Source organism: Sceloporus occidentalis, unplaced genomic scaffold (assembly GCF_023333645.1).
Source record: "Sceloporus occidentalis isolate IW3139 unplaced genomic scaffold, rSceOcc1.0.p SCAF_311, whole genome shotgun sequence".
Taxonomy (NCBI): Eukaryota; Metazoa; Chordata; class Lepidosauria; order Squamata; family Phrynosomatidae; genus Sceloporus; species Sceloporus occidentalis.
The window spans coordinates 43,961-69,450 of record NW_028317291.1 but is presented as its reverse complement, the minus strand read 5'-3'; the positions used below and the strand labels follow the sequence as shown (position 1 = coordinate 69,450).

Sequence of the window (25,490 nt, the reverse complement as noted above, 5' to 3'; positions counted from 1 at the left end):
GGTCAGGTGTCACAGTACTTTATATATAAAAAAACCCGATATATATCAATATATATATTATACATACATTTTTTATATATAAAAAAAAAAAAGGTGCAATGCGACAGGTATTAAGAAAAATTAAACTATTTATTAGTGTCTACAGCATAAACCAAACATTTATCAAGATTACCACCTTATGCAACCAAACACCTATATATAGTGTGGAGCAATTAAGAAACATACACCTGGGGATTAAGTGAGCCCCAACCTACTTGTGATGTAACAGAAGGATATGCTAAAAAGAAAGAGACTAAAACAAGTAAGGAAGCAATGTTACCAACGCAACAAATGAATGCTTTAAACCCCAAGCACATTTCAAGAAGTAAAAAAGTCGAGAAGGCAAGAGGTTTTAAAATTAAGTGTGCAGGTTACATAACCATCAGAATTGAAGTGTAGACGAACAATATCTTTATTAAAGACCCCCTGAGCAACATTTAGGCAAAAGGGGGTGTAAATCAACTGTGTTTAGCTATTGAGCCTCACCCTCCACAAAAGCCCTGAATTAAAGCATTAGAAAGGTTAACCTTAAAGCTGTTTTACAGCTTGCCCACACCTTTTACATATAAGAGCTCTGCCATAAATTCAGGTTTAAATGCTGGGGCCATTACTTGTAACACCCCCCCCCCCCCCCCCCCCCTATTATATGGAATGAATGGTGATGGGCTTCTATGCTTGGTATGGGTCCACTTGAGGACACAATGGAATCTGCAAGTCTTAATAGATGTATGTAAACGTGTGTGTACACAAACACATGGCTGGGGCATCTCTCTGTGACACCGGAGGAAAGGAGGGGGGCATCAGACATTCTGTCTGGAACTTCTATGGATTATCTTTTGTAACATTGAAAACCATTAAGCTGAACAAGGACATTGAAGTTACCGCAGATGATCTGTGTAGGTATAATTTGGTTTTTCTGTGTTTCTTGTGAGTCTAGTTTATCACTTTTGTACATAAGCACTGTGACATTTGTCACATTAAACTATACAGTGGTGTGAAAAAGAAAGTGCACCCCCTTTGAATTCTATGATTTTACATATCAGGACATAATCATCTGTTAGCAGGTCTAAAAATTAGGTACATACAACCTCAGATGACCAATCAATCAATCTGGGAGGGTTTATAAGGTCATTTCCAAACAATTTAAAGTCTGTTCCACTGTGAGAAGGTATTATAAGTGAAAAACATTAAAAGCCGATGCCAAGTCTAATTACTCCTTTACTTTTCAATGCTTCCTCATACACATCTGACTTTCAGATAAACTGTGTACAATATTGTTTATTTCAAGATGGATGCAACCGACAATCAACAGTTAAATAGTTAACTAAGCCCATCATTCACGGCCAATGCTTCTTCAGGTGTTCTTTTAAGTTAGGGATGGTTGCTTGCTGCTGCTTGCAGACATGACACTGAAGAGGAGATTTCAGAAGCTCAGCCGTGCCGTCTTTCACAGTCACTTTACCCTTCTTTTTTACCATCTCTATCACATCTGTCAACAAACGTGACACATTTCTATAAATTACAGGCACACAAAAATGGAATGCACATCAAATGCTAATTGCAATAGAACAAGTATAAAATAGCAATATTGGTGTTGCAACTTTGGTAGAAAATGACAGCAACAAAACATGCAATGCTTCAATGAAAGGGTTTAGAAGTAATGGAATAGCAGAAGAGAACATGGAACAGGAATATGGTTATGCTTTGCTTAGGACAAAATAAAGTTTGATGGTTTTACAGCAGGTTGGGCTGATAATTCTTATCTGTCATCAAATCATATGTAAACCTGTTAAAATGCTAATGATTCAAATACAATACTGTTTGTCACGAACAACACAAGACTACTCTTTATATAGTAAACTGTGCATTACACTGCTCCTGATCAACTGTTCATAATAAATAGACACTTTTCTTCATGTCTGTTTAGTAAGTCAAAACTTATTTCTAAGGAAATTGCTGATTAAACCAAGGTTTACAACACTGTACACTAATAATTGAAATAGAAATGTAAATACTGTTTAGTTATTTAACTCATTGTCTTACCTTGAGAGTCCAAAAAATATTCTGTGGTGAATGAGTTCCAATGCTTTTTGTTTTTAAGACAAGGGGAATCAAAGTCTTGGCTGATGACATGCAAATGAATATGACTGCAACAAATAAAAGTAAATATAAAATATATATTTATAGCAGTCTGCAGCAAGATTATAAATATCTGTCCATTCATTCTGATTTTCTAAGGGCATCCCTTTACCCCCCGTTTTGTTTTTTGCACCCTAAGCAACAATGGTTGTTAACATTTTTGTGGTGCTCATGTTTAGGTGAGAATATGAGATATGGTGAGGGGAAAAAAAAGAAAAGAAAAAATAATATTTGTCCTAAGTTTAGAAATACCCATTTTTTTTTGCAAGTTATAGGGCAATAAATACAAGTAGCATATTGCTATTGCAAAACCATTTCTTCAAAACTGGTCACTCTTCCCTAATGATACAATTTGTGACATCTTTGAAGCTGGTCAGTTCAATGTACCCCCATCAAACCATATATGTTTGAAAACTAGACACCCCATGGTATTTTAAATGCTGGTATTTTAACTCTTTCCGTGCACTCATTCTGCTACCACCCTTTGTCAAACTTTAAGTTAATAATTCTTTTGTCACACACGTTGTACTTCAGGTATGAATTTACAGCCCTTTTATTATGTCACTGTGAAACAACACCCCAATATGTGTTCAGCAACAGCTCTTGAGTGCAGTGATGCCAACCATGCAAGGGTTTGTCTGGTTGTTTTTCAACTTGTAATTTTGACGTGTTGAAGATTCTGCCCCATTTCCTATTTGGGAGATCTTTGAAGTCGACCAATTCAATTTACCCCCATCAAACCATATTTGAAGACTAGACACCCCATGATATTTTCAATGCTAGTATTTTAACTCTTTCCATGCACAAATTTTACCACCAGCCTTTGTCAAACTTTACAGTAAACATTTTTTCTACTTTAGGTATGCATTTAGAGGTCCTGGTGTCACTGCCAAACAGTATGTGTTCAGCAACATCTGAGTACAGTGATGCCACCAATGCAAGGGTTTGTCGAGTTGTTTAGGGGGTTAAAATGCCAGATTTAGGAGGGGCACATTTTTCAAATTGGAATTTTAAAACATGGTCATCATGCCCCTGTGTGTGATTTGGGATGTCTTTGAAGCTGGCCAATTTAATTTACCCTATAAGATCATATATTTGTGAAGACTAGGCACCCCAAAGTATTTCAAATGGTGGTATTTTAACCCATTACATGCACTAATTTTATCACCACCCTTTGTGTTATGAAAGCTCCTTGTATATGGTGTATTTGTTAGGGTGTTTGGGGGCTAAAAGGCCACATTTAGGAGGTGCACTTTTTTGTATTTTATTTTTCAGGTCAGTCTGTACCCATGTCCTATTTGGGTCACCTTTGAACCCAGCTATTTCCATTTACCCTATGAAACCATATTTTTTTGAAAACTAGACACCCCATGGGTATTTCAAATGCCAGTGTTTTAACTCTTTCCATGCCAGGATTCTTGTGTAGGGCCAATATAAAGAGCTCATCAGTGACCTGTTCATTAACAGAAATGTACAAAAAACAAGTCACCCTCTAAAACTGGAAGAGTGGTGATTTCATAGACGACAAAGAAAAGGATTCTTTACAGTAAGGACAATATTACTGCCAAGGGAGATGGTGTTAAATACATTAGATGCTTTTAAAAGGGGCCCGGATATATATATATTTTTTTAGAAAGGAATGACATACAGGGCTATAAATAGAATTAATATTGTTGTTAGGAGGGTCTGGAGAGACGCTCTTGGGAACTGGTCTATTTTCTCATGGGCACCACCAAGAGGCATAATCGCTCGCTATGGTTCTTGTGACTGCTCACCGGAACGCGGTCACAGTGCTCCCTGGTATGGATTTTCGGTGTCATTGATCACCTCCTGACTTTTTTAAATCAGGCAGCGGGCAACATATTTAATATGACGCTCGAGAAGCGAGCAGACTAGGCCCCTGCTGCAGTTTGGGATCTTAAGATCGCTTTCTACACCCATTTAAACACATAACAGCCATCATAGTGTTAAGGAAAAGGTATTTTCTTTTAATGTTTGTGAAAAAGGAAAGCAATTTTAGTTTTTGCCATGTCTTTTTAACTATATACAATACTGAGGTTTTTTCAGGACAAGTAAGACTTTTCTTTTAAATAATCATATAAACCATAATTTAGTATGAGAAAAAAGTGGTCAATATTAGAAAAAAGGCAAATTTTTCATGGTTTCACCTATAAAAACTATGCACCCATAAAAACCACTGCAAATTGAAAATGTATTTTATTTATTATCTATTTTATGTAGGTACTTTTCCTGATTTTGTAAACACCTGTTTCCAGTGTTTTTTAAAAATATACTGGGAGTTGGGCCCCAATAACTGCTAGGAAAAGCAAAACTGCAATTTGAGTTTTTATTTAACTATTTTAGCCAATTACGTTCCAAACACTGCAGTAATATTTTCTTCTTCTATTTAACAAATTATATGCAAATGCAGTATTTCAGTAGATTTCCCTGGGTATGTGAAAGTACAGAAACAACTCATGATCTATATTCTGTAACATTACAAATCCATTTTATAACAGATAGCTGGGTGCCGCCTTTAAATTATTATTTTCTCCCCAACTCCTTAACAGTTGAGTTCTAAGAAAATAAATAACTTACACTTGAAATTCATTTGTCTTAAGAAGAATGTCATAGGGATCTTCCCTGGCATCTATCCATGGTATGGCATGAAGATGAACAGACTTGTTGTGCATCATGTCTCACCTCATGCTTGGAATTGCATGGTATCCCAGTCTAAACATGGGGCTTGCAAGGTTTGTATGCTCCTGTACCAACTTGCTCCCTATAGCATGCATATGCTGCAGCAACTCCAGGTGCTCAGTTCTCAGCATTTTCAGGCTGGAAATGGATTCCCATGGCAAGATCAACCAATGGTAACGAGCTTTGGGATATTTGTCTTTAATCACCACAACTTTACTATCCTTGAATACCTACATGAAACAAAATAAAGAACAAATGGCCAGTGTGTTTTTATTATGTGAAGTTACCAATCAACAAAATAGTTAAAATGAATGGCAGTTGATACGAGGTAAGTATGACCACTAAACACATCTCTTGGATGATATTTAGTTAGGGGAAGCAAAATAAATTAGCAAAACCAACCATGAACCTATTATATGCATTAAAGTGCATACGATGGTTGTAGTGTCCCTTTAAATAATAAATCATTTAAATAAATCAAAGAGTACCCATTTACATTTTTCCACCCTGTGAATGGTGTTGGACCGAGTGCCACACAATTAAACACACCTGCTCATTTCTCCACATTTCACTGCTCTTTACAGATCATTTCATCTCAACTAACCCAGTTCTAATACACACCAATTTAAAAAAACAATACAACAAATCATGACAAACAACTGTATTGTGCTCTTTTCCGCATAACGAATAAAGCCGTAATAATGCATTTTAATTTTTGGGGGAGAGCAGTTAAAAACATAAAATGTGAGAGGGTAACCTGCATTGCTGTATCCTGCATGGAAACCTTTAAACCTTGGCTCCAATGTCCTCGATTTTTAGCCTATAAATAAAACAAGATTTATTAAGTGCACAAATTTAGTAAAATATACACTTCGATTTTTAAAAAGAGATACTCTAGTGTCCCAGGGAGTGCACATGAAAGTACAATGCATATGGAAGTACTTGTAGGCATTTTCATATGCATTGTTCAAAGTACAAAAGTTGCAGCTTCCCACCACCTACGTGGTCCAAAAATTCTAGCACCAGTTTGGCTGACCAAAGCAGCCAATCAGCTGAAGGAAGTTGCTTCCACTGTTGGTATGTATATCGCATGCAAGGAAATGCGTTTGGCCCAACATCTCCTGCATCAAAAATTAGGCAGATGCATATGTGGAGATTCAGCAGAATTCTGCCAAGAGTGTCCAAGGGAAGCACCGTGTAAATTTAAATGAATCATTTAATATTTTAAATGCACATATAATGGCTGATGTGTCCCTTTAAAAGTAAAATACATTGAAAATAAATAACTGGCTTTAACAAAGAATTGTAGGCGTGGACATACCATGCTTTATTTTTAGGCAACCTATGTCCTATGTTTGCTTTAGTAATCACCATCTTAAATATGCTACTCATATATTGGTGGCTGCTTTCAGTCAAGTACCAGTCAAGTACTCACGCACAGACAAGGGGCAAAATATTTAACTGCATTTCTCCACGTTTAGCTTTAAAGTCAGCCACAATCCATCTGTGTCACTGGAATTACCAACTGACAAGAATCGGCAGCCTCCAGGTCAAAACAGGAAGTTGCGCACTTGTCTCAGTAAACACAGAAGACTCATTATCTTCACTTACTTCAGGTAGCTGATGTTGATCTTCAGCTTTGTACTCTGCGCTACTACTTGTACAAGGACTGGAAACACTAAAATCAGATTCCACTTTCCCACACTTCTTAGAAGTCTGATTTGAAGTCTCTTCAGATGGCCTTTTATTCATCCTTTTGTTTTTTTCTGTTTCTTTTTGGGTAGAATCTCTAGCTCCTTCCACAAACTCTACCGTGTATGGGTACAGATTATTCACCACATGCAAGATTTTCCCAGGCTTCAGCTTTACTTCCTGGTCTTTGCCAATGTTCAAGAAATCAACACTTGTTGGGTTAGTTCCTATCTGTTTAGCAGACACAAGAACATAAATTAAAATCGTTAGCATGTTTGCAAACATATTCTAAAGGGGCTGTTTTATTTAGATAAATTCTTAAATTGCATTCACTGGCATGTTAAAGGATCACTCAAGCCATCTTTTCATGTTAAACAAATATTCTGAACGGGATCTAATTTTTACAGTATATAATATTTTTATGTGCTATGTGTATGCGTTTTAGCTTTGTTATCTTGAAGAGAAAGTCTTACTTCCCCAGGACTAGTGAAGAAGCTTTACATGGTAGGGTGCAGACAAAGTATTTCATACGCAAGGGTAGCTGAGCCAGGTACACATGACGCATCATAGCCAGTTACAAGAAATTTTGCTCTCCCTCCTGCAGATTCTCTTGCCTTCTTCCTTATCTCTCCTCCACTTTATCTCGCCTTATTGCTCATTATCTCTTTCCCTTTCTCATGATCTCTCCCCTTTGCCTATCTCCTCTTTTTTATTTGTAACATGGTGGTCCCGTGGTAAGAGCACGTGGTAAGGACCTCTGTTCAAGTGCTCCCTTTGGGCATATTTGTTTATTGGTTTTGGTCTTTTTTTGCATGTGTTTGGGGCTAATTTTTCAAATGTGGTTTTTAGTGTCTCCAAACAAACTAGCATGCAAATAACTTACCTAACAGTTTAGAGAATATATCTAGGGGTTAGCAGATGGTGTAAGGGGTAGTACCGGAGTCCTGTTAGTGGATAGTGATAGTGTTAGGCACAGTTAGATGTTACTGTATAGTGTTAGAAATGACCAGGGCCGGGCTTTGGGGTGTGCGACCAGTCGCCACACTCCAGGGGGCGCCGCCGCTGGGTCCACCGCCGCGCGATCCGCCGCCGCCTCTGCAACTAAATTAAAACATCGGGGTTTTTTTGGTTTTGTTTTTTTTTAACATTATTTAACATCCTCCATGTTAAATAAAGTTTTTTTTAACATCGAGGATGTTAAACAAAAAAACAACAACAAAAAAAAAAAAAGGTTTTCATTTATGTCCCGTGCAGGGGCGCCAAGCGGTCGCTTGTGAAGTTTTTGTGACTCCATCGCGGTGCCGCGTTTCATGCTGAGCGACAGAATATTCCGGCGCTCAGCTGTGAAGCCCGCACCACGGGAAGACGGACGCCTCCCGCTCCCGCCGCAGGACTCAAGTAAGGGGAAGGCGCAGAGGTGGTAGATAGTGATACAGGGGGATAGATAGTGAGAAAGGGGAGTTTTGTTACAAGTTTTTATTCCTTTCTTTTTTTGGGATGGGGGGGCACCAGAGGAGTAGTCCGCACAGGGCGCAAGAACACCTAAGGCCGGATCTTGAATTGATGATCAGTGACCAAAAGTGCTATTAATTGGTGGTCACGTCGCATTTTGTTAGGTTAAAAATGTGTTAAAAATTATATATTGTGATTATTGTTTTTAAATCAAATGACTTGTGACCAATAATCAGTGACCTAAAGTGTCACTGGTACGTGATTAGGTAGTATTAATTATGTATTTAAAATAATTTAGAGGCGTGGCCGACCGTTGGAGAAGATGGCTGCTTGAGACCTGAGCTCCGTCGGTCCCCCGGTGATATTAGCTTTTACTAGCCAACAATAGCCACCATGGTGCGTAATAGACGGCAGTCCTCTGCCCCGTCGGTGCCTGGGGAGGGTGCCGGGTCGTCGGTGGCTTCCCTTAGGGAGTACTTCCGTACCCCAGCGGCGCTGGCCTCACAGGCGCCTGAAGACCACGAGGAAGCATCGCCCGCAAGTTCCCGCGATTCTGGTGACAGGCGAGAGGAAGCTGTTTCCGGAGTGCCGGGTTTACCTACCTGTTCCGCGGAGGTTCGCCAGCTCTTTTCCTCTGCTCCGTGGCGGGAGGACTTCAGCACGCTGCTTTCGGAGCTTAAACAGACCGTGACCGATGCCGTTGCGGGCCTTCGGGCGGACTTGGATGCTGTGGACCGTCGCCTCACGCTCCGGGAGTCTGAATCGGCTCAGCAGGCCCAGAGGACATCTGCCCTGGAGCTATCCTCCGCTCGCCACGACTATTACCTGGCCGACTGCAGGAGGCGTCTGGAGGACCTCGATAACAGAGGCCGACGGCACAACATTAGGGTCCGAGGCCTCCCGGAGGTCACTTCTGACTCCCCTGAAGATGTTCGGGGCCTGGTGGTCCGCCTGTTCAACAGCCTCTTGGGGCGGCCTCCTGAGACTGTGCTCTCCCTGGATCGAGCCCATAGGGCTCTGAGACCTCGGGGTCCCTCGTCGGCGCCCCCGAGAGATGTTATTTGTTGCGTGACCGACTACCAGCTGAAGGAACAGCTCATGCGACGTGCGAGAGAAGTGGGCTCCTGGACTTTCGAAGGCACTGCGATCACCCTCTTCCAGGATCTGTCCGATATCACCCTGCAGAATCGGAGAGTGCTGCGGCCCCTTACAGCCGAGCTCCGAGGCCGTGGACTCTCGTATTATTGGGGCTACCCCTTTAGCCTTAATGTGCGATCAGGGGGATCTGTTCTTTCGCTTCGCTGTCACCGGGAGCTGCCTGCTTTCTTAAGGGACCTCCGCCTACCTGCTCTTCAGATTCCGGATTGGAACCTGCCCGCCATACCGGTGGATCGTGCGGCTCGCCCTGGAGGGGCTTCTCGTCGACGGGAGCGGTCGCCGGGCCACGCGGCCGATTGCCTTTGCGGCTTCCGGAGGCTACGGACCCGGAGGAATGATCTTCGGGGGGTGCGTCCCTGATGTTTCTCCGCTGTTGGACGTCTGTGTTGGCCTTGGGCCCCTGACTTACCATCTCGGGACTCGTGTGGAGGCTCTGGCTGGGTCTTCCTGGGCCCTCCTGCCGCATTCGGTGACGCTATCCTGATCCTGGCCACCTCTGTCATTGTGCAGAGTTTATAATCGTATCGCCGCGCAAGTTTATTTTTATTTTTCTTTATGTTTTGCGGGGTTATGTTTGTTTTCTTTAATTTTTTGAGCGGGTCGTGGGGGGGGGGTGGGGGGGTTTAGAGTGTTTATTTTCGGTGCTGCATCCGCTGCCGTCCGGCTCTCACGTCTGTCACTGATTGGGGCCCTGGGCTTATGCCTTGGGTGTTCATATGCTGGCTCTGGGTGTGGTTTCTTGCGGAAGGGGATGGGGTTCGGCTCTTTTGGGTGGGGGTTGGGTCGGGGGGGTTATGTTTTGCCTTTATGTTTTCCTTTGCGCTGATAATTTGATACTACCTCTAGCCCTTTGATGTGCCGTCTCAGTGGGAGTGAAGCGTCCTGCGTTTGCTCACTTCCTATTTTTTACTTCTAGACGACACTCCCGCTTGCATTTCCGAGTATTGGTTGGGGGGTTCGGCTCTTTTGGGAGGGGGTTGGATGGTGGGGGGTTTGTTTTCCTTTTTCGTTGCGCTCCTGTACCACTACTGTCACTTGCCATCTGCTCGGTTTACTGTGGGGGGGTGCTGCGAGCCGCGGCTGCTCGCTCCTTTCTCCTTGCGGGCAACACTTCCTTTTCTGCGCGAGAGTGGTTCTTTTTTTTTTTTTTTTTTTTTGGGGGGGGGGTTCGGCACTTTTGGGGGGGGGTTTGTTTATCGTTTTTATTTTCTTTGCGCTACACTATCGAGGTCCTCTGGCGTGCAGTCCTGGTGAAGGGCGGCGTGCTGCGTGGTCCCCTTCTCTCTGCTTCGTGGTTACATTTGGTCCCGTTTCTTTATCCTGGCGGGGCGGTTGCTGTGTCATGCTCCTTCACAGGCCGGGGACCGGAGAGTGGTCTCATGTTTGTTGTTCCTTTCGTTGTTTTTGTTTTGTTTGATTTTGTCCGGCTTCTTCTTTTTCGGCCGTTCCTTCGCCTCTGACCGTAGGCGTCGTGCCGTGCTGGTAGTGCACTGTGGTTCTGCTGTTTTTGGACCTACAGTGTTTTCTTTTCCAGCTGACGCCCTTGGTACTTTTTTGGTACTTTTTTTTGGGAAGGAGGGTTTTGTTCTCCCTTCTTTTCCCTTCCTCTTGTTTGTTTGTTTGTTCGTTTGTGGGTCGGTTTGTACCTGCTCCCTCCCCTCTTCCTTGTCTCCCTCTCCTAGTGTTTCTCCCCTTCCCCCCCCTGTATTCTGTGGACACCGTCATGGCTTATAGGCCAGCTGATTTCGCCGTCCTGTCCCTTAATGTTAAGGGCCTTAATGTGCCGGAGAAACGGTCGGCCCTGCTTCGTGATTTGAAGCGTCACCGTATCTCGGTGGCCTTTGTGCAGGAGACTCATTTTCGGGGTTCGGCCCACCCTAGTTTGATTTCACGGGATTATCCTGTGTCCTTCCTCAGTAATAACCCTCAGTCAAAGTCGAAGGGGGTGGCGATTTTGTTTTCACGACACTTTCCGCTCACTGATGTTGAGCACCTGGCTGATCCAGGCGGTAGATTTATTTTTGTCAAGGGGCGGGTGGCCGGTCAGGCCTATACCTTCGCTAACGTTTACGTCCCTAATGTGCAACAACATACGTGGCTCTCTAAGACGTTGCGGGTGCTCCGTACCTTTCAGGAAGGTTTATTGCTTTTTGGCGGCGACCTTAATGTGGCTCTCCACCCTAAACTGGACTCCTCCACGGGTACGTCCCAGACCCCTCCTGGGGTTTTGCGGAGAATTCATGCTTTACTCACTGCTGACCAGTTGGTCGACTGTTGGAGGGCCCTTCACCCGACGGACAAAGACTATAGTTTTTACTCCGTCCCTCATAAACGTTACTCCCGTATTGATTGTCTTTTTCTCACGCACTACCATTTGTCCCTTTTGACGGCGGCCAGCTATGGTTCCATTACATGGTCGGACCATGCCCCTCTGACGCTGACCCTTGCATCCCCGTTGACCCGTCCTACTCAGACTTCGTGGCGGTTGAATGAGTCCTTGCTGTCTGATGAGGGGGTGCGGGACTCGATTGCCACGGCTCTTCGCGACTATTTTTTGACCAATGTCACCCCGGATGTGCCCCTTCCTACGGTTTGGGAGGCTCACAAATGTGTGGTGCGTGGCCGGTTTGTCCAGATGGGTGCTGAGAGGAAGAGGGCCTATGCTCAGAAGCTTCGTGATCTTACTGTGCAGATAGCAGCCTTGGAGACAGTTCATAAGGATTCTTTGCGTGATAGCGACTTTAACCGTTTGCTTGTGCTTCGGGCGGAACTCGCCGATATCCTTCATAGTCAATTCCAGAGGCATTATGATAGGCTTAAGGCCATCTTTTACGAGCATGGAGATTAGCCTGGGAAGTACTTGGCTCGCGCCTTGCGTCGGAGGAGGCAACTGTCCTATATACCCAGAATTCGCTCCCCGGGTGGTCGCCTGCGCTATCTCCCGTCAGCTATAGCGAAGGAATTTGTTGCTTTCTATTCCTCCCTGTATAATCGTTCCCCCGCGCACGACGCCCCTGAGGCGCTTGAGAGCCATAGACTGGCTATTCGTCAGTATCTATCGCGTTTTTTGCCGCGCCATTTGTCCCCTGCCGACTCTGAGCTCCTTGAGGCCCCGATCTCCAGTGAGGAATTGGCTTGCGCGCTCAAGTCCTCTAAGCCGGGGAAGTGCCCGGGCCCGGATGGTTTGTCTTTGAGTTATTATAAGGTTTTTTTTGATGTTCTTGGTCCCCGGTTGGTAGCTGTGTTTAACTCCATTCTGGACGGTGCGGGCTTCCACCCCCACACTCTGGCCGCTACGATCTCTGTGATCCCGAAGGACGGTCGGGACCCGGAGCTTTGTGGGAGTTATAGGCCTATTTCCCTTCTCAATGTGGATCTGAAGCTGTTCTCCAAGGTTCTCGCTATGCGTCTTGGGCGCTTCCTCCCTGGTTTGATACACCCTGACCAGTCGGGGTTTGTGCCTGGCAGGGAGTGTAGGGACGGGACCTTGCGGGCGGTGAACTTGATCAACTTGATTAAGCGGTCGGACGCCAAGGCTATTTTATTATCTACGGATGCCGAGAAGGCCTTCGATCGGCTTGATTGGACTTTTATGCTTGAGGTGTTGGGGGCGGTGGGCCTTGGCCCGCATATGCTGGGCTGGGTTTCCGCGCTGTATACTTGCCCGTCGGCTAGGCTGCGTATTAATGGGGCCCTCTCGGACCAGTTCCCTATATCTAATGGCACTAGGCAGGGCTGCCCGTTGTCCCCTATGCTCTTTGTCCTCTCTCTGGAGCCTCTTTTGGAGGCTGTTCGAGTTAATCCGGACGTTACCGGTGTGGTGGGTGGGGGCGTGCATCATAAGGTGGTGGCTTTTGCGGATGATATGTTGTTCACCCTTGTGAACCCGCGTGTGTCCTTACCTGTGCTGATGGATGAGTTCAAGAAGTACGGCTGTCTTTCTAATTTGAAAATTAACTTGTCCAAATCTGAAATTTTGAATATCTCCCTTCCTGCGACTGAAGTGGAGGCGTTGGCTTCCTCCTTCCCTTTTCGGTGGTGTGTGGGTAAATTGCGGCACTTAGGGGTCTGGTTAGCGGATGATGTCTCCCTCTTATATAAATTTAACTTTCCCCCTCTGCTTGATGCGATCCGGAAGGATCTTCGGTCTTGGGGTTCTCTGTTCGTTTCCTGGGTGGGTAGGGTGAACGCTCTTAAAATGAACATCCTCCCCAAGGTGCTGTATCTGCTCCAAGCCTTACCGATTGCTTTGCCGCGTGCTTTCTTTTCCTCCTTGCGGGCGATGTTCCTCTCCTTTCTCTGGGCGGGGCGGGCTCCGAGGTTGGCTCTGGCCTTGTTGCAGAAGCCTAAGGCCGCGGGAGGTCTGGGCCTTCCCTGTGTTCGCAATTATTACTTTGCTTGCCATCTGTTGCGTTCCCTGGAGTGGACCTACCGCCCTGCCCATAAGTTGTGGGTGGCTCTGGAGGCCGACGCTGCTTCAGTGCCGATACAGGTGCTTTTGTGGCTTGAGCCGTCTGTGGCTAGGAGGCAGACGGGGGGTCACCCCTTCCTTTTGGCTACTCTGGCGGTTCTCCATTCTGTTTCCCGTAAATCCCGGTTACTTACCTATCCGTCGCCACAGACGCCGTTGCACTATAATCCTGATTTTCCCCCGGGTGTGTTGGGAGGCTCGTTTCTGGTGTCGGCTCCTGGCGCTGCGCCGACATTGGGGTCCTATATGGAAGGGACGCGACTCCGTTCCCTGTCTGCCATTGTTGGGGGCGCTGCCCCGACTGCGCTGCAGACTCTGCAATATTTGCAACTCAGGGCTTATGTTATGTCTATCCCTCAGAAACCCAACCTTATTAGGGACCCCACGCCTTTTGAATCACTGCACTTGAGGGATGCTCTTCCTCCTCATGGGATCTCCCTGCTTTATCGGCTACTCTTGAGCGTGGGGGATGGGGATTTGCCGGCCTATGTGGGGAAATGGGAATCGGATCTCGAGGTGTCCCTCTCAGCGGCGCAGCGGGGGAAGATTTTCTCCTTAACGCATGGTTGCTCCCTTAGTACCAGGTCTCAGGAGCTCTCCTATAAGTTACTTACGCGCTGGTACCGTACGCCCTCTCGCCTGCATAGCATGTTCCCTGACCACTCGGAGTTGTGCTGGAGGTGTGGCTTGTCAGTGGGGTCGATCCTTCATATCTGGTGGGAGTGCCCCCTTATTGTTCCTTTCTGGAAAGCTATCGAGGCTGTCCTCCCGCGTTTCACTGACTCTCCGCCCCCTTTTCATCCTGCCAGTTACTTGCTCCATCATACCACCACGCCTGTTACGGTGTATAAGAAGTCCGTGCTCCGACACTTGCTAGACGAGGCTAAAGCCTTGATTCCCTTACATTGGGCTTCTGTCACCCCACCCTCGTTTAGGGAATGGATTCTACGGGTGGAAAGGGTGCGCGCTTTGGAGGAGCTGGTGGCCCGTTCTGATAGACAGGGTGAGCGCCACGGACGGACCTGGTTCTACTGGTCCCAGTTCTTTCTGGACCCCTCCACCCAACTTCTGCTGCCGTAATTAGGCTGGGGTCCTGGGATTCCTTTGTTGGGGGTCTCTGTTTTCTGTCATGTTTCTACTGCTTGGGATATGTCACTGTGTTTAGCCCTGCTGCGTCAGGGTGTAGTGCTGTGCTCCTGCGGTCATGCGCTGTCCATATTTGACTTTGATTTTGTTTTTGTCTTCCTTCCCTTCCCCATTCTGTTTTTGTTTCCCCTTCTCACTTTGTGTATAAAATGTTTTAAAACCCAATAAACTTTTGATTTACAAAAAAAAAAAAAAAAAAAATAATTTAAAAAACGTAATGAATAAGTTGTCCAACCACAAATATGCTGCATCGGACACAATCACAGCATTGAAGGGTTAATGCTCTTCCTTGCTGTTGCTGGTCTGCCCAGGCCTCTGCCCGGACTTTCATGACGTTTTCTTTACCAAGACATACCAGGTATGTCACTGGTCCTATAATTACTTTATTCCTTTGTTTATTTTTAAAAGATACATATTAAATCACTTAGAGGATTTTAACCCCTTCACGTCCAGAGACGTACCAGGTACATCATGCCGTGAAGGGGTTAAAGTCCTCTAAGTGATTTTATATGTATCTTTTAAAAATAAACAAATGAATAAATGAAAAATAAGGCATTTACCTAACACAGAAGTTGCAGCCATGCTGTAAAACCTGCCTTTTTCCTCCATAATCTGACATTTCTTGCCACTGATTGACTGATTCATGTGGCCAATCAGTGGCAGGAAAGTGTTCCAATTGAAATCAATGGGAGGACTTCACATATGTGCACATGAGTATAAATAGCTGAATCCCAACCCCAAAATTCAAAAATAGCAAAACATAGTGTAGTATTTAAGGCAGTACAAACAAAAACCTTTCATGCAGGGTTATAATTCTACTGGGGGATATTGCCAAATGTAAATCAGGATTTTTTTGTCAAGACCACCTAACTTGTAAATTTACAAAATATTTTTTTAACATATTACTAAAAGTCCAAAAAGCCTCTGTCACTAGAGTGGGAAAACCCCAAGTTTTAGAGTAGGGCATAGCTTAATCTCAAACTTTAAGTGGTTTTAGATGCAACACATGGACTCACATTAAGTGGAGTCATGTGCATAGCTAAGAAAGGGATAAAAGCCCAAATATACTAGGGCTGCAACAACTAATCGATAAAATCGATAATGGAAATCGTTGCCAACTAATTTCATTATCGATTAGTTGAATCGATTTTTATCGATTATAAAATAAGGGTTTTTTTCAAAGCAAATGCTCTGAAAAATATCCCTCGTTTTATAATCCGTTTAGTGTCTGACTCACAGCTGCAGCTCCTACTTACAGTTCCTCCCTGCAGTCACTGCCGATTGGCCCACCCACTTCCTTCTTCCAGTCCCTCCCTGCAGTCACTGCCGATTGGCTGCAAGGAGGGACAGGGAGAAAGAAAGGGGAGGACCAAAGTGCCGATTGACCCCGCCCATTTCCTATACTGTCCAAATGGCTCAAGAACTCATCTAACTGGTGAGTATAAAATGTATATTTGGGCTGCTGAAAGTTTAGGGTTAATTTAGGGGCAGTTATAGTTAGTGGGGTGTTTAGGGTTAATTTAGGGGCAGTTATAGTTAGTGGGGTGTTTAGGGTTAATTGTGGTTGATGGGGTCTTCAGGGTTAATTTAGGGGCAGTTGTGGTTGATGGGGTGTTTAGGGTTAATTTAGGGGCGGTTATAGTTAATGGGGTGTTTACGGTTAATTTAGGGGCAGTTCTGGTTAATGGGGTCTTCTCTTCAGGGTTAATTTAATGCTGAGGACTGAGGGTTAATTTAAATCCTGGGGGCAGTGAAGATTAACCCTGTATTTATTTATAAAAGTATTGGCTATTTATTTATTTATTTATTTATTAAGATAGCCATTCTTAATGCATTCTACAGCCGAGTACCACCAGACTGGAGTACCAGTTTATACATTGATAAATGAGAGCCAAGAACAGATAAGACCTCAGTGTTTTTCAGCAAATTCAATAACTGCAATACAGCAGTTACTTCAGCACCAAGTACTTTTCTTTGTGCCAGAAAACTATGTACCCATTTTTGGAGGTAATGCAATATAAAACAAAATATGAAAGAAATTACAATCGTTTGTCATAAACCACTGAAATCGTATTTCACAAACAAATAAAAATATTGTATTATTTATTGTTATATAGTGTAAATAGTAAATTAATACACAACATACCTGTTTGATCTTCACATATCCTTTGTTACAATCTGCCTCCAGATGGACTGCATGAATAAAGGGCAGGGGGTTAATATTGACTAAAATGTCATACACTAAACAAAATGCTCAGAGCTATTTGTTCTCCTTAGATGCCAGCACTAAAACAAAGTAATCAAATGTACTTGCCTTTTGGTATGGCTGCATCATAATCCTGGATTATTGAGGATTGATACGCTGGACTTTTTTATTAGTATTATTATTTTACCCTATATCATCCTAAATAGTGAAGCTATTTTTGCCATTTATACTGTATGTTGGCGCAATCATAATTCTGGTGTCCTATATTTGGAAATACCTATAATTTCTATAGGAATTCCATACAATTTGGAATGCATGGTTTCTAACTCTAATATTGAGCAAAAAAAATAAAAAATATATTTCTATATTTCAATAAGTAGACAACCGAGGGTATGTCACTAGGGACATCTGGTTACTTGTCATGCAGACAACCAGCTGCCTATCACCGCCACAATTAGCATTAACTTCCTGTGCTTTTGCACCAATACTTCTGTGTTACTTAGGATCTTTTTTGCAGGGCTTCTGTGTAATGGCAGAGAAATTCTTGCTCAGCTGTATCTCCGGATTACTTGAGCATGCCTGTATACTGGGTAGCACACTTTGTTAAGCCTATGTTTTATTTGAAGAGGCTTAGCAGCTCCCTGTGCCATCATAGCCCATAAGGTATATTTTTTTTTGTAATCTAGACAACCCGGGGTTTTCTATCAGGAGCATTTCTATCAGACACTTGTGCGGGGCACAATGCATTGATAGTTGTTTTTGTGCAATTCCAAATACCACCAAATGTTCCCCTTGATTTAATCAATCAGTTGCAGCACTCCAATAGTTAACAAAAAAAAGCAGAACAATATACTGTATAATACTTTTTTCATGACAGCATGGAACGTCATGGAGGTTTTAAGGGGTTCATATTAGGGCTGCAACTAACGATTATTTTAATAATCGATTAGTTGGCCGATTATTTTTTCGATTAATCGATTAATCGGATAAAAAAAAACAATATGCAAATTTTTTGTTTATTTAAAATAATTTAATGAACTGGATGTTAAAAAACAACTTAAAATTTACATTAACATTCTTATTTTGTTATGATGTAATAAAAAAACAATATTTTCAAAGTACAAAAACCCAAACACAATATTTATGAAACAAAATAACCCCAAACATTCTGAAAAGAGGTGGACTATTACTGTTCAAGAAACTTTGCACCCAGCACTTTGCACCCGGCACTTTGCACCCGGCACTTTGCACCCGGCACTTTGCCCCACCCCTGGCACTTTGCACCCGGCACTTTGCCCCAGCCCTGGCACTTTGCACCCAGAACTTTGCACCCAGCCCTGGCACTTTGCACCCAGCACTTTGCACCCGGCACTTTGCACCCGGCCCTGGCACTTTGCACCCAGCCCTGGCACTTTGCACCCAGCCCTGGCACTTTGCACCCAGCCCTGGCACTTTGCACCCAGCCCTGGCACTTTGCACCCAGAACTTTGCACCCAGCCCTGGCACTTTGCACCCAGCCCTGGCACTTTGCACCCAGCCCTGGCACTTTGCACTGTGCCCCTGCACCCAGTCTCCAACTCTGCCCTGCACCCAGCCCTGCCCCCACATTCTGCCCTGCCCCCACACTCACACCCTGCACCCACTCTGCTCTGCACCCACACTCACACTCTGCCCTGCACCCAGTCTCCAACTCTGCCCTGCACCCCCACCCCCACTCTGCCCTGCACCCAGTCTCCTGCCCTGCCCCCACACTCACGGAGCCACTCGCACAGAGCGAACCGCAACTAAAAGAAGGCGCGTGTAGCGGAAGCGGGGAACGCTCGCGGAGGTAAGTAAAAGGAGCCGAGTGCTCCAACAACGAATCGATCACTCGATTAATCGATAACGGAAATCGTCGACAACGATTTCCGTTATCGATTATTATCGATTCGTTGTTTCAGCCCTAGTTCATATACAGTACTAAGCAAAAATGCTGTAACATGTAAGAATGCTTTAAAAAAAACCAGACTTGTTAATAGTTTATTTCTATCATTCAACAAAAGGCAAAGTGAGCAAACAGAAGAAAAATATAAATCAAAACTATTTGCCTTGGCCTTAAAAAAAAAAAAAAAAAAAAAAAAGATCAATTCTGCTATTGTGCAACACTTGCACATTTTTTATTTATTTTTTTGCTTTTTAGGAACTTGGTAAGTAGGTTGCGGTTTCAGTGGCTTCAATCTGCATGTAATCCCAGGCAAACTCAATGATGTTTGGGCCAATCAGATGCCTCCCTGTTTGTATAGCATGATGGATAACTATCTGCTTGTACTTCCCAGCATTGAGACCAATAATCATGACTAAATACTAAATTGCAGAAGTACACTTATGACTAGACGTCTTCGGACAGTAGATGGGTGAACCAGGGTCCCACTGTTTTCCGCCAACACTGAGCTGATAGCACTAGTTGACAGAAGGGCAGCAAGTATTATGTGCTTTTCTCCTGCGGAGTCAAGTTTTCTTGGTCGGCCACAGCATCTACGATTCTCAACATTGCCCATTTCTTACTCGTAGTATATTGCGGGACAATAGCTCTTTTAAAATTTTTCAGTGTTGCTGTTTAGCTGTGATTTTCTTCTCTCTCATTTCATGCTCCCACACATATTATATATAGTTTTTTTCAGGACAAACAGGGCTTTCTTTAGATACCATTATTTGTATCATATCATCTAATTTACTATTTAAAAAAAATGATAAAATATGGTGATTTTTTTGTTAAAAAATTACTTTTTCTCACTTTTTAAACAAAAAAAAACTTTTACTCATCTGCAAAAACTAATGAAAAAAACCGCTAAATAGATTCTACTATTTGTCCTGAGTGTAGAAATACCCAATGTTTTTATGTTTTTTTTGCTTTTTTCTGCAAGGTATTGGGCAATAATTACAAGTAGCGTTTTGCTATTTCAAAACCATCTCCCCCCCGAAATCTGCTCATTCTGCTTCATGTGCTATTTTGGGTATCTTTGTAGCCGGCCAATGCAATTTACCGCATCAAACCATATATTTTAACCCTTTCCATGCACTAATTCTACAATCAGCCTTTGTCAAACTTTATGGTAGTATATTTCACACGCATTTTACTTCAGATGTGAATTTACAGCTCCTGGTATATGTCACTGTCAAAAAACACCCCAATGTGTGTTCAGTAACATCTCCTGAGTACAGCGATACCCCCATGCATGGGTTTGTTGGGTTATTTGGGACATCTTTAAAGCCAATTTACCCCATCAAATCATACATTTTTTTTTTTAAAACTAGGCAACCCATGGGCATTTAAAATGCCCATATTTGAATTCTTTCCATGCGACAAGTTTTATGAAGATATAGCGCTAATTTTAGGACTTGCTCATAAAAAACATACTGGAATATACCATATTTGCTCGACCCTGATTATAAGACGACCCCCCAAAATTTGAATATTAATTTAGGAAAAAAGAAAAAGCCTGAATATAAGACTACCCTATAAGAAAAACGTTTTATTAATTCACATGTAAACTAATTTTTTCATACTGAATAAAAAATATTTTATTTCCTTTAATTTGCCAACCTGATGTGCCTTATACCCCCTTATATGCCACTCTGCCCCCCAGAAACGCCTTATACCGCCCTTTATGCCACTCTGCCTCTCTACTCTGCAGGGGACCTGGATCCTCCTCTCTGGTAACCTCCGCTGCTGCCGTCACTTCCTCTGGGGGCTTCTATGACAGAGTGCTGGCAAAAGCGGAGGTTGTCTGCACGCATAGCGCAGACATTCACCGGCTGCCATAGAGGAGGATCCCTAGCAACGCTGCAGGGTACGTGGATTCTCCTCCCTGGCGATGCGCACAGACAACCTCCGTTGCTGCCAGCACTTCCACCGGGGCTTCTATGACTGAGCACCAGCGTGACGTGACCTTCTGTTGCTCAGTCATAGAAGACCCGGCGGAACTAATGGGCAGCAGAGGTTGTCTACGCACATCGCGCAAACGTCCACCGCTGGCCCCACTAGACACCAGGGAGTCTGACGTACGAGGGACGAGTCTGGGGAGTCTTCCTTTAGGCAGAGTGGCATATAGGGGGTTAAAAAGGCATTTCAGGGGGTAGAGTGGCGTATAGGAGCTATAAGGCATATCAGGGAGGCAGAGTGGCAAATAAAAGGAAATAATTTTTCTCATTCATAGTTTTTATTAAATATGAAAAATAGTTTACCTGTGAATATTTATTAGTAAATCATTTTTCCTATAGGATAGTGTTATATTCGGGCTTTTTCTTTCCTACATTAATATTAAAATTTGGGGGGTCGTCCTTTAATCAGGGTCATCTTATAATCGAGCAAATACAGTAAATATTTATATATGTTGTGACAGTGGGGGAATATTTTGACGTTAATCATTTTTTTTAATTTTATTTTACTAATCACATTGTGATTAGCGATCTGGGCTCCATTGACCTGCATTCAACCTGCAGGGTGAGCTCGACAGATCTCAGCAGGGTCTGGATAGACCCTCTGAACTCTGACATATGACAGTTGGCAACGCCATTCACTGATGGTGCTTGTGGTTGCTCTTCGGAGCAATCACAAGGCGATTGGGGTTGTCTTGTGTCAGCAACACCGATTATGCTTAGGAAGCGATTGCTGATGGCTTCCTAAGCTCTGTTTTAGCTAGCCGCCACTTTCCGCCCATGATCCACAGCCAGCGGCGAAAACGGTATTAAACAGCAGCCCGCACATGTATGGGTTTTGTCACCAATGCAGTGCGTCCTGACCCGGTGCATGTACGGGCTTTGTCGGGGTTAATCCTCCTACACCACTGTTTCTGTTTCAGTTAATGACTGTGTTTCACCCTACACAGTAAACTGATGATCATTAGCACATGTTTGGTAGAATTGTTTAAGCATTCACCTACATCCCTGCAAAATCATTGATGTGCAAGTGTACCTAAAATAATTGATGCTTTGAGGCAAAGGCTGGTCCCACCATAAATTGTTTTTTTTTTTCAATCTGTTCACTTACTTTACATTCTGTTCAATTACAAAAATAAACTATTAACATGTCTATTTTTAAAGCATTCTTACTTTTTTTTTCAACCTGCTTAAAACTTTTTCTCAGTACTGTACTTCATTTCAACTACTATATCTTGTTTTAACCATTGGGTTCCCTTTAACCCCCCTCTGCTCAAAAGAGTGTAAACGCTGTAGCTGGGCTTCTGTTGTCTGTAGCCGATTCTTGCAAGACTCGTGATCTTTGGAATTCTCTTTGCTGGCTTTAGGCAGGACTTGCATTCCATAGTGTAGCTATACACCGGTGCTTGAGTACAAGTGTTATATTCACACTGCTATTCTGAGAGAGAAGTATATGTTCTGCTTTATATTTAGCTTTCATGGAGTTTCAGAAAGCTGTTTTGAAGAACTACTGTATTTGCTCAATTATAAGATGACCCTGATAATAAGACAACCCCCCAAAATTTGAATATTAAGAAAAAAAAAGAAAAAGCCTGAATTTAAGACTACCCTATAGGAAAAAAGGTTTACTAGTAAATATTAAAAAAAAAACAAAAAAAAAAACTTTTTTCATGTTTAATAAAAATGAGATTGAGAAAAAAAAAATTTTGTTTTTATTCCTGTTATTTGCCAACCTGCGTCCCAGTTATGCCTTATACCCCCCTATATGCCACTCTACCTCCCTGATATACCACTCTGCCCCCCAGAAATGCCTTATACCACCCTATACGCTATATAACTGTTGTTCCAATAGCATCTGGCAAACTGAAGACGGTTGTTTGATTTTGGATGCTAGTAGAGACTTTTCTAAAAACCCTTCCAAACAACTTGTGGTGATGTCAGACTGTAGTTTTGGAGACACAAGACGCACCTAACTGCAATTCTCCAGCTGTGATCCTTGGAGATTTGTTGGCCACTCGAACCATCCTCTTCACAGTGCATAGAGACAGTATAGTCACACGTCCTGTTCCAGGTTGATTCATAACATTTCCTGTTAGCTGGAACTTAATTATTGCCCTGATGGTGGAAATGGGCATTTTTAGCTCTTTTGCCATTTTCTTATAACCTATTCTCGTTTTGTGAAGCTCAACAACCTTTTGGCACACATTAGAGCTATATTCCTTGGTCTTATCCATTGATGTGCATAACTATTTGGCCTATGTGTTACCTAATATTTATACCCCTGTGAAACAGGAAGTCATGGTTGAACAATTTACTAAAAAATGTAAAATATCAACAGGAATATAATTAAACATGTTTTCTGTTTTTTTCTTTTCTCATATGAATTCATAGGGGTGCCAATAATTGTGCAACACATACATTCAACATTTTTTTTTTTTTTTTTTTTTTATAAAAACCCCTTCAGGACCGGCGTCCTCGTATTGCGTCTTCCCTTAAAGACCGCAGTTTTAGTTAAATATTTTAATTCCGTGCTCGTGATTCGCTTCAAAGCGATCACGTGCACGGAATTGAGGGGGGAGTGGCTGCTACGGATCGCTGGGGACACCCAGCAGTCAGTAGCAGCCACCCCTCGCGATCCCAGCGTCCATAGCGACGCTGGATCGCGCATCATTGATGACGTACCTGGTACGTCCCGGTCTGGCGGTGACGCGTGACCATGTAGTACCAGGTACTTCCCGGTCCTGAAGGGGTTAATATCCATGACTAGCAGAGTATTTTTTTTTTTTTTTCTAAAGAAAAGATTAAAGGGCTAAATAATAAAGATTTTTTTCACAGCCTTCTTTGCTCATATTTACCAAGGGTAATAATATTTGTTGGGGAGGGAGTTTCAACAGTTATGAATCATGTGACAATTAACACTGCGCATATGTTTATGTAAAATAAAATACCTTGCTGTCGGGAACATTTTTTATCCACTATCTGTGTGTCTGGCCCACGCCCAATCACCACCAGCTCTTGATGTGGCAATCTGATACGACCATGCCTGTTATCTTTACTTACTAACCAACATTCAAGCATTTTAAACTGTTGGGGGAAAAAAAACACACACATATTATATATATGACAGAGGAATGGCATGCAGCAAAAAACACATGGGACACTATCACCAAATCAGTCTTTGTGCAACCTGTGACAAGACTCCAGGAATGCACTTATGGAGACCTTCAAACATAAATGCACAACATACATTAGTAAACAGTAAAATAGGCATGTGTAACCTGTAACAAAATTGTACATTGTTGTAGGTAGCAGGACAGTTCTAAGCGAAGAAAGGCTTTTGAAGGATCTTTAATTTCTATGTTGGAAGCTCTGGAAATTACCTCTGCAACCTATTTCTTAAGCAGCACTACATGAATCTGTGGGTATGTTACGTAAAAAAAAAATAGAATTGTTAAGATGGTAACAGTAAAAAGAGTAACTGGTAACCACAGGCATGTAACGCTAAATTTCCTATTGTCCAAACTTTAACAAAGCTATGGATTTTAACATGGAAAACTTGCAGTGCCCAAAAGGCTACTTAATTTTCTCGAACTGAAACTTTGGTTTGCCAGATTCTGAGATTCTATTAAAATCTGATGATTTATCTTGCCCATCATACAGCTTCTTTCAGCATAGACTGACCTTAATATCTAATATTTGAGGAGGTTTGTGATAGAAGTGCTGTTTTTTTGTTTAGAGAAAAGGGTGAATGTTTTCAATATTTTAAGATAAGAGGGGAAAACCAAACACGACTGTTTCTTTAACCAATGCAAATTCCACAGTTTGCTACAAGACAATTTTAATTTAATCCAAACTTTTAGGCTTGACCCTGTTGTTTCAATAAAGACATTGAAATCTATCTACATACGTAATAAACTTTTATTCTCATTTGCAATCCTGTTTAGCATTATTGTAAATTATGCATCAAATCAAAGAGATAACAAAATAACAATCTGGTATTTGACTTAAATAAAGTAAAACATTTTTTTGTTAGGACGTCCGTTCCACAACAATTGAACAGATGATGTCCTTGATAGATTAAAAAAAAAAAAAAAAAAAAAAAACACTGACTAGGTTCATGCTGCTTTAGTTTGCAATATAAAAAGATCACCCTTGTAGCATTTTTATCCATATCATACCTTGGATGTAGGATAACAAGAAGAGGCCCTCTATAATATTTCACGGCGATGAGCCACAAATAATGGACATAAAAGTCCGTCCCAGTTATTAGGGTGGCGTTATACCAGTAAAGCCCTCCATGACACACTTTATAAGCCTTTAAAAACTTTCATTGCAAGGCAGTTGCCTGTTTTAGAGTTGAATGGGACTTCGGAAACGGTGACTGCCTCAAGAGGACCCTCTATACATAATGTATTGTTGTGTCTTGTCATACCCTCTCTACATAATGTATTGTTGTGTCTTGTCATACCCTCTCTACATAATGTATTGTTGTGTCTTGTCATACCCTCTCTACATAATGTATTGTTGTGTCTTGTCATACCCTCTCTACATAATGTATTGTTGTGTCTT

General features: G+C 42.8%; 1 protein-coding gene across 1 annotated transcript; it reads right to left on the bottom strand.

Moving 5' to 3' along the window:
- Positions 1-1,376: 1,376 nt before the first annotated feature.
- Positions 1,377-23,999, bottom strand: LOC149274904 (aprataxin-like). The gene is made up of 7 exons (XM_089505122.1): positions 23,870-23,999; positions 16,944-16,990; positions 6,490-6,801; positions 5,636-5,698; positions 4,882-5,108; positions 2,083-2,186; positions 1,377-1,528 (listed from the first exon to the last, which is right to left on the bottom strand). Exons 1-7 carry the CDS (start codon positions 23,997-23,999, stop codon positions 1,377-1,379), a joined length of 1,035 nt encoding a protein of 344 aa, XP_089361248.1.
- Positions 24,000-25,490: the final 1,491 nt, after the last annotated feature.

What these genes read in the sequence shown, in the direction of transcription:
- LOC149274904 (XM_089505122.1), bottom strand. Translation starts at nt 23,999, where the DNA reads ATGCTTGAATGTTGGTTAGTAAGTAAAGATAACAGGCATGGTCGTATC. An exon ending in GATATGTGAAGATCAAACAG is followed by an intron (nt 6,802 to 16,943) that starts GTATGTTGTGTA and finishes TCTGCTAAACAG; the next exon opens with ATAGGAACTAACCCAACAAG. An exon ending in TGCAGGATACAGCAATGCAG is followed by an intron (nt 5,109 to 5,635) that starts GTTACCCTCTCA and finishes TGTTTCATGTAG; the next exon opens with GTATTCAAGGATAGTAAAGT.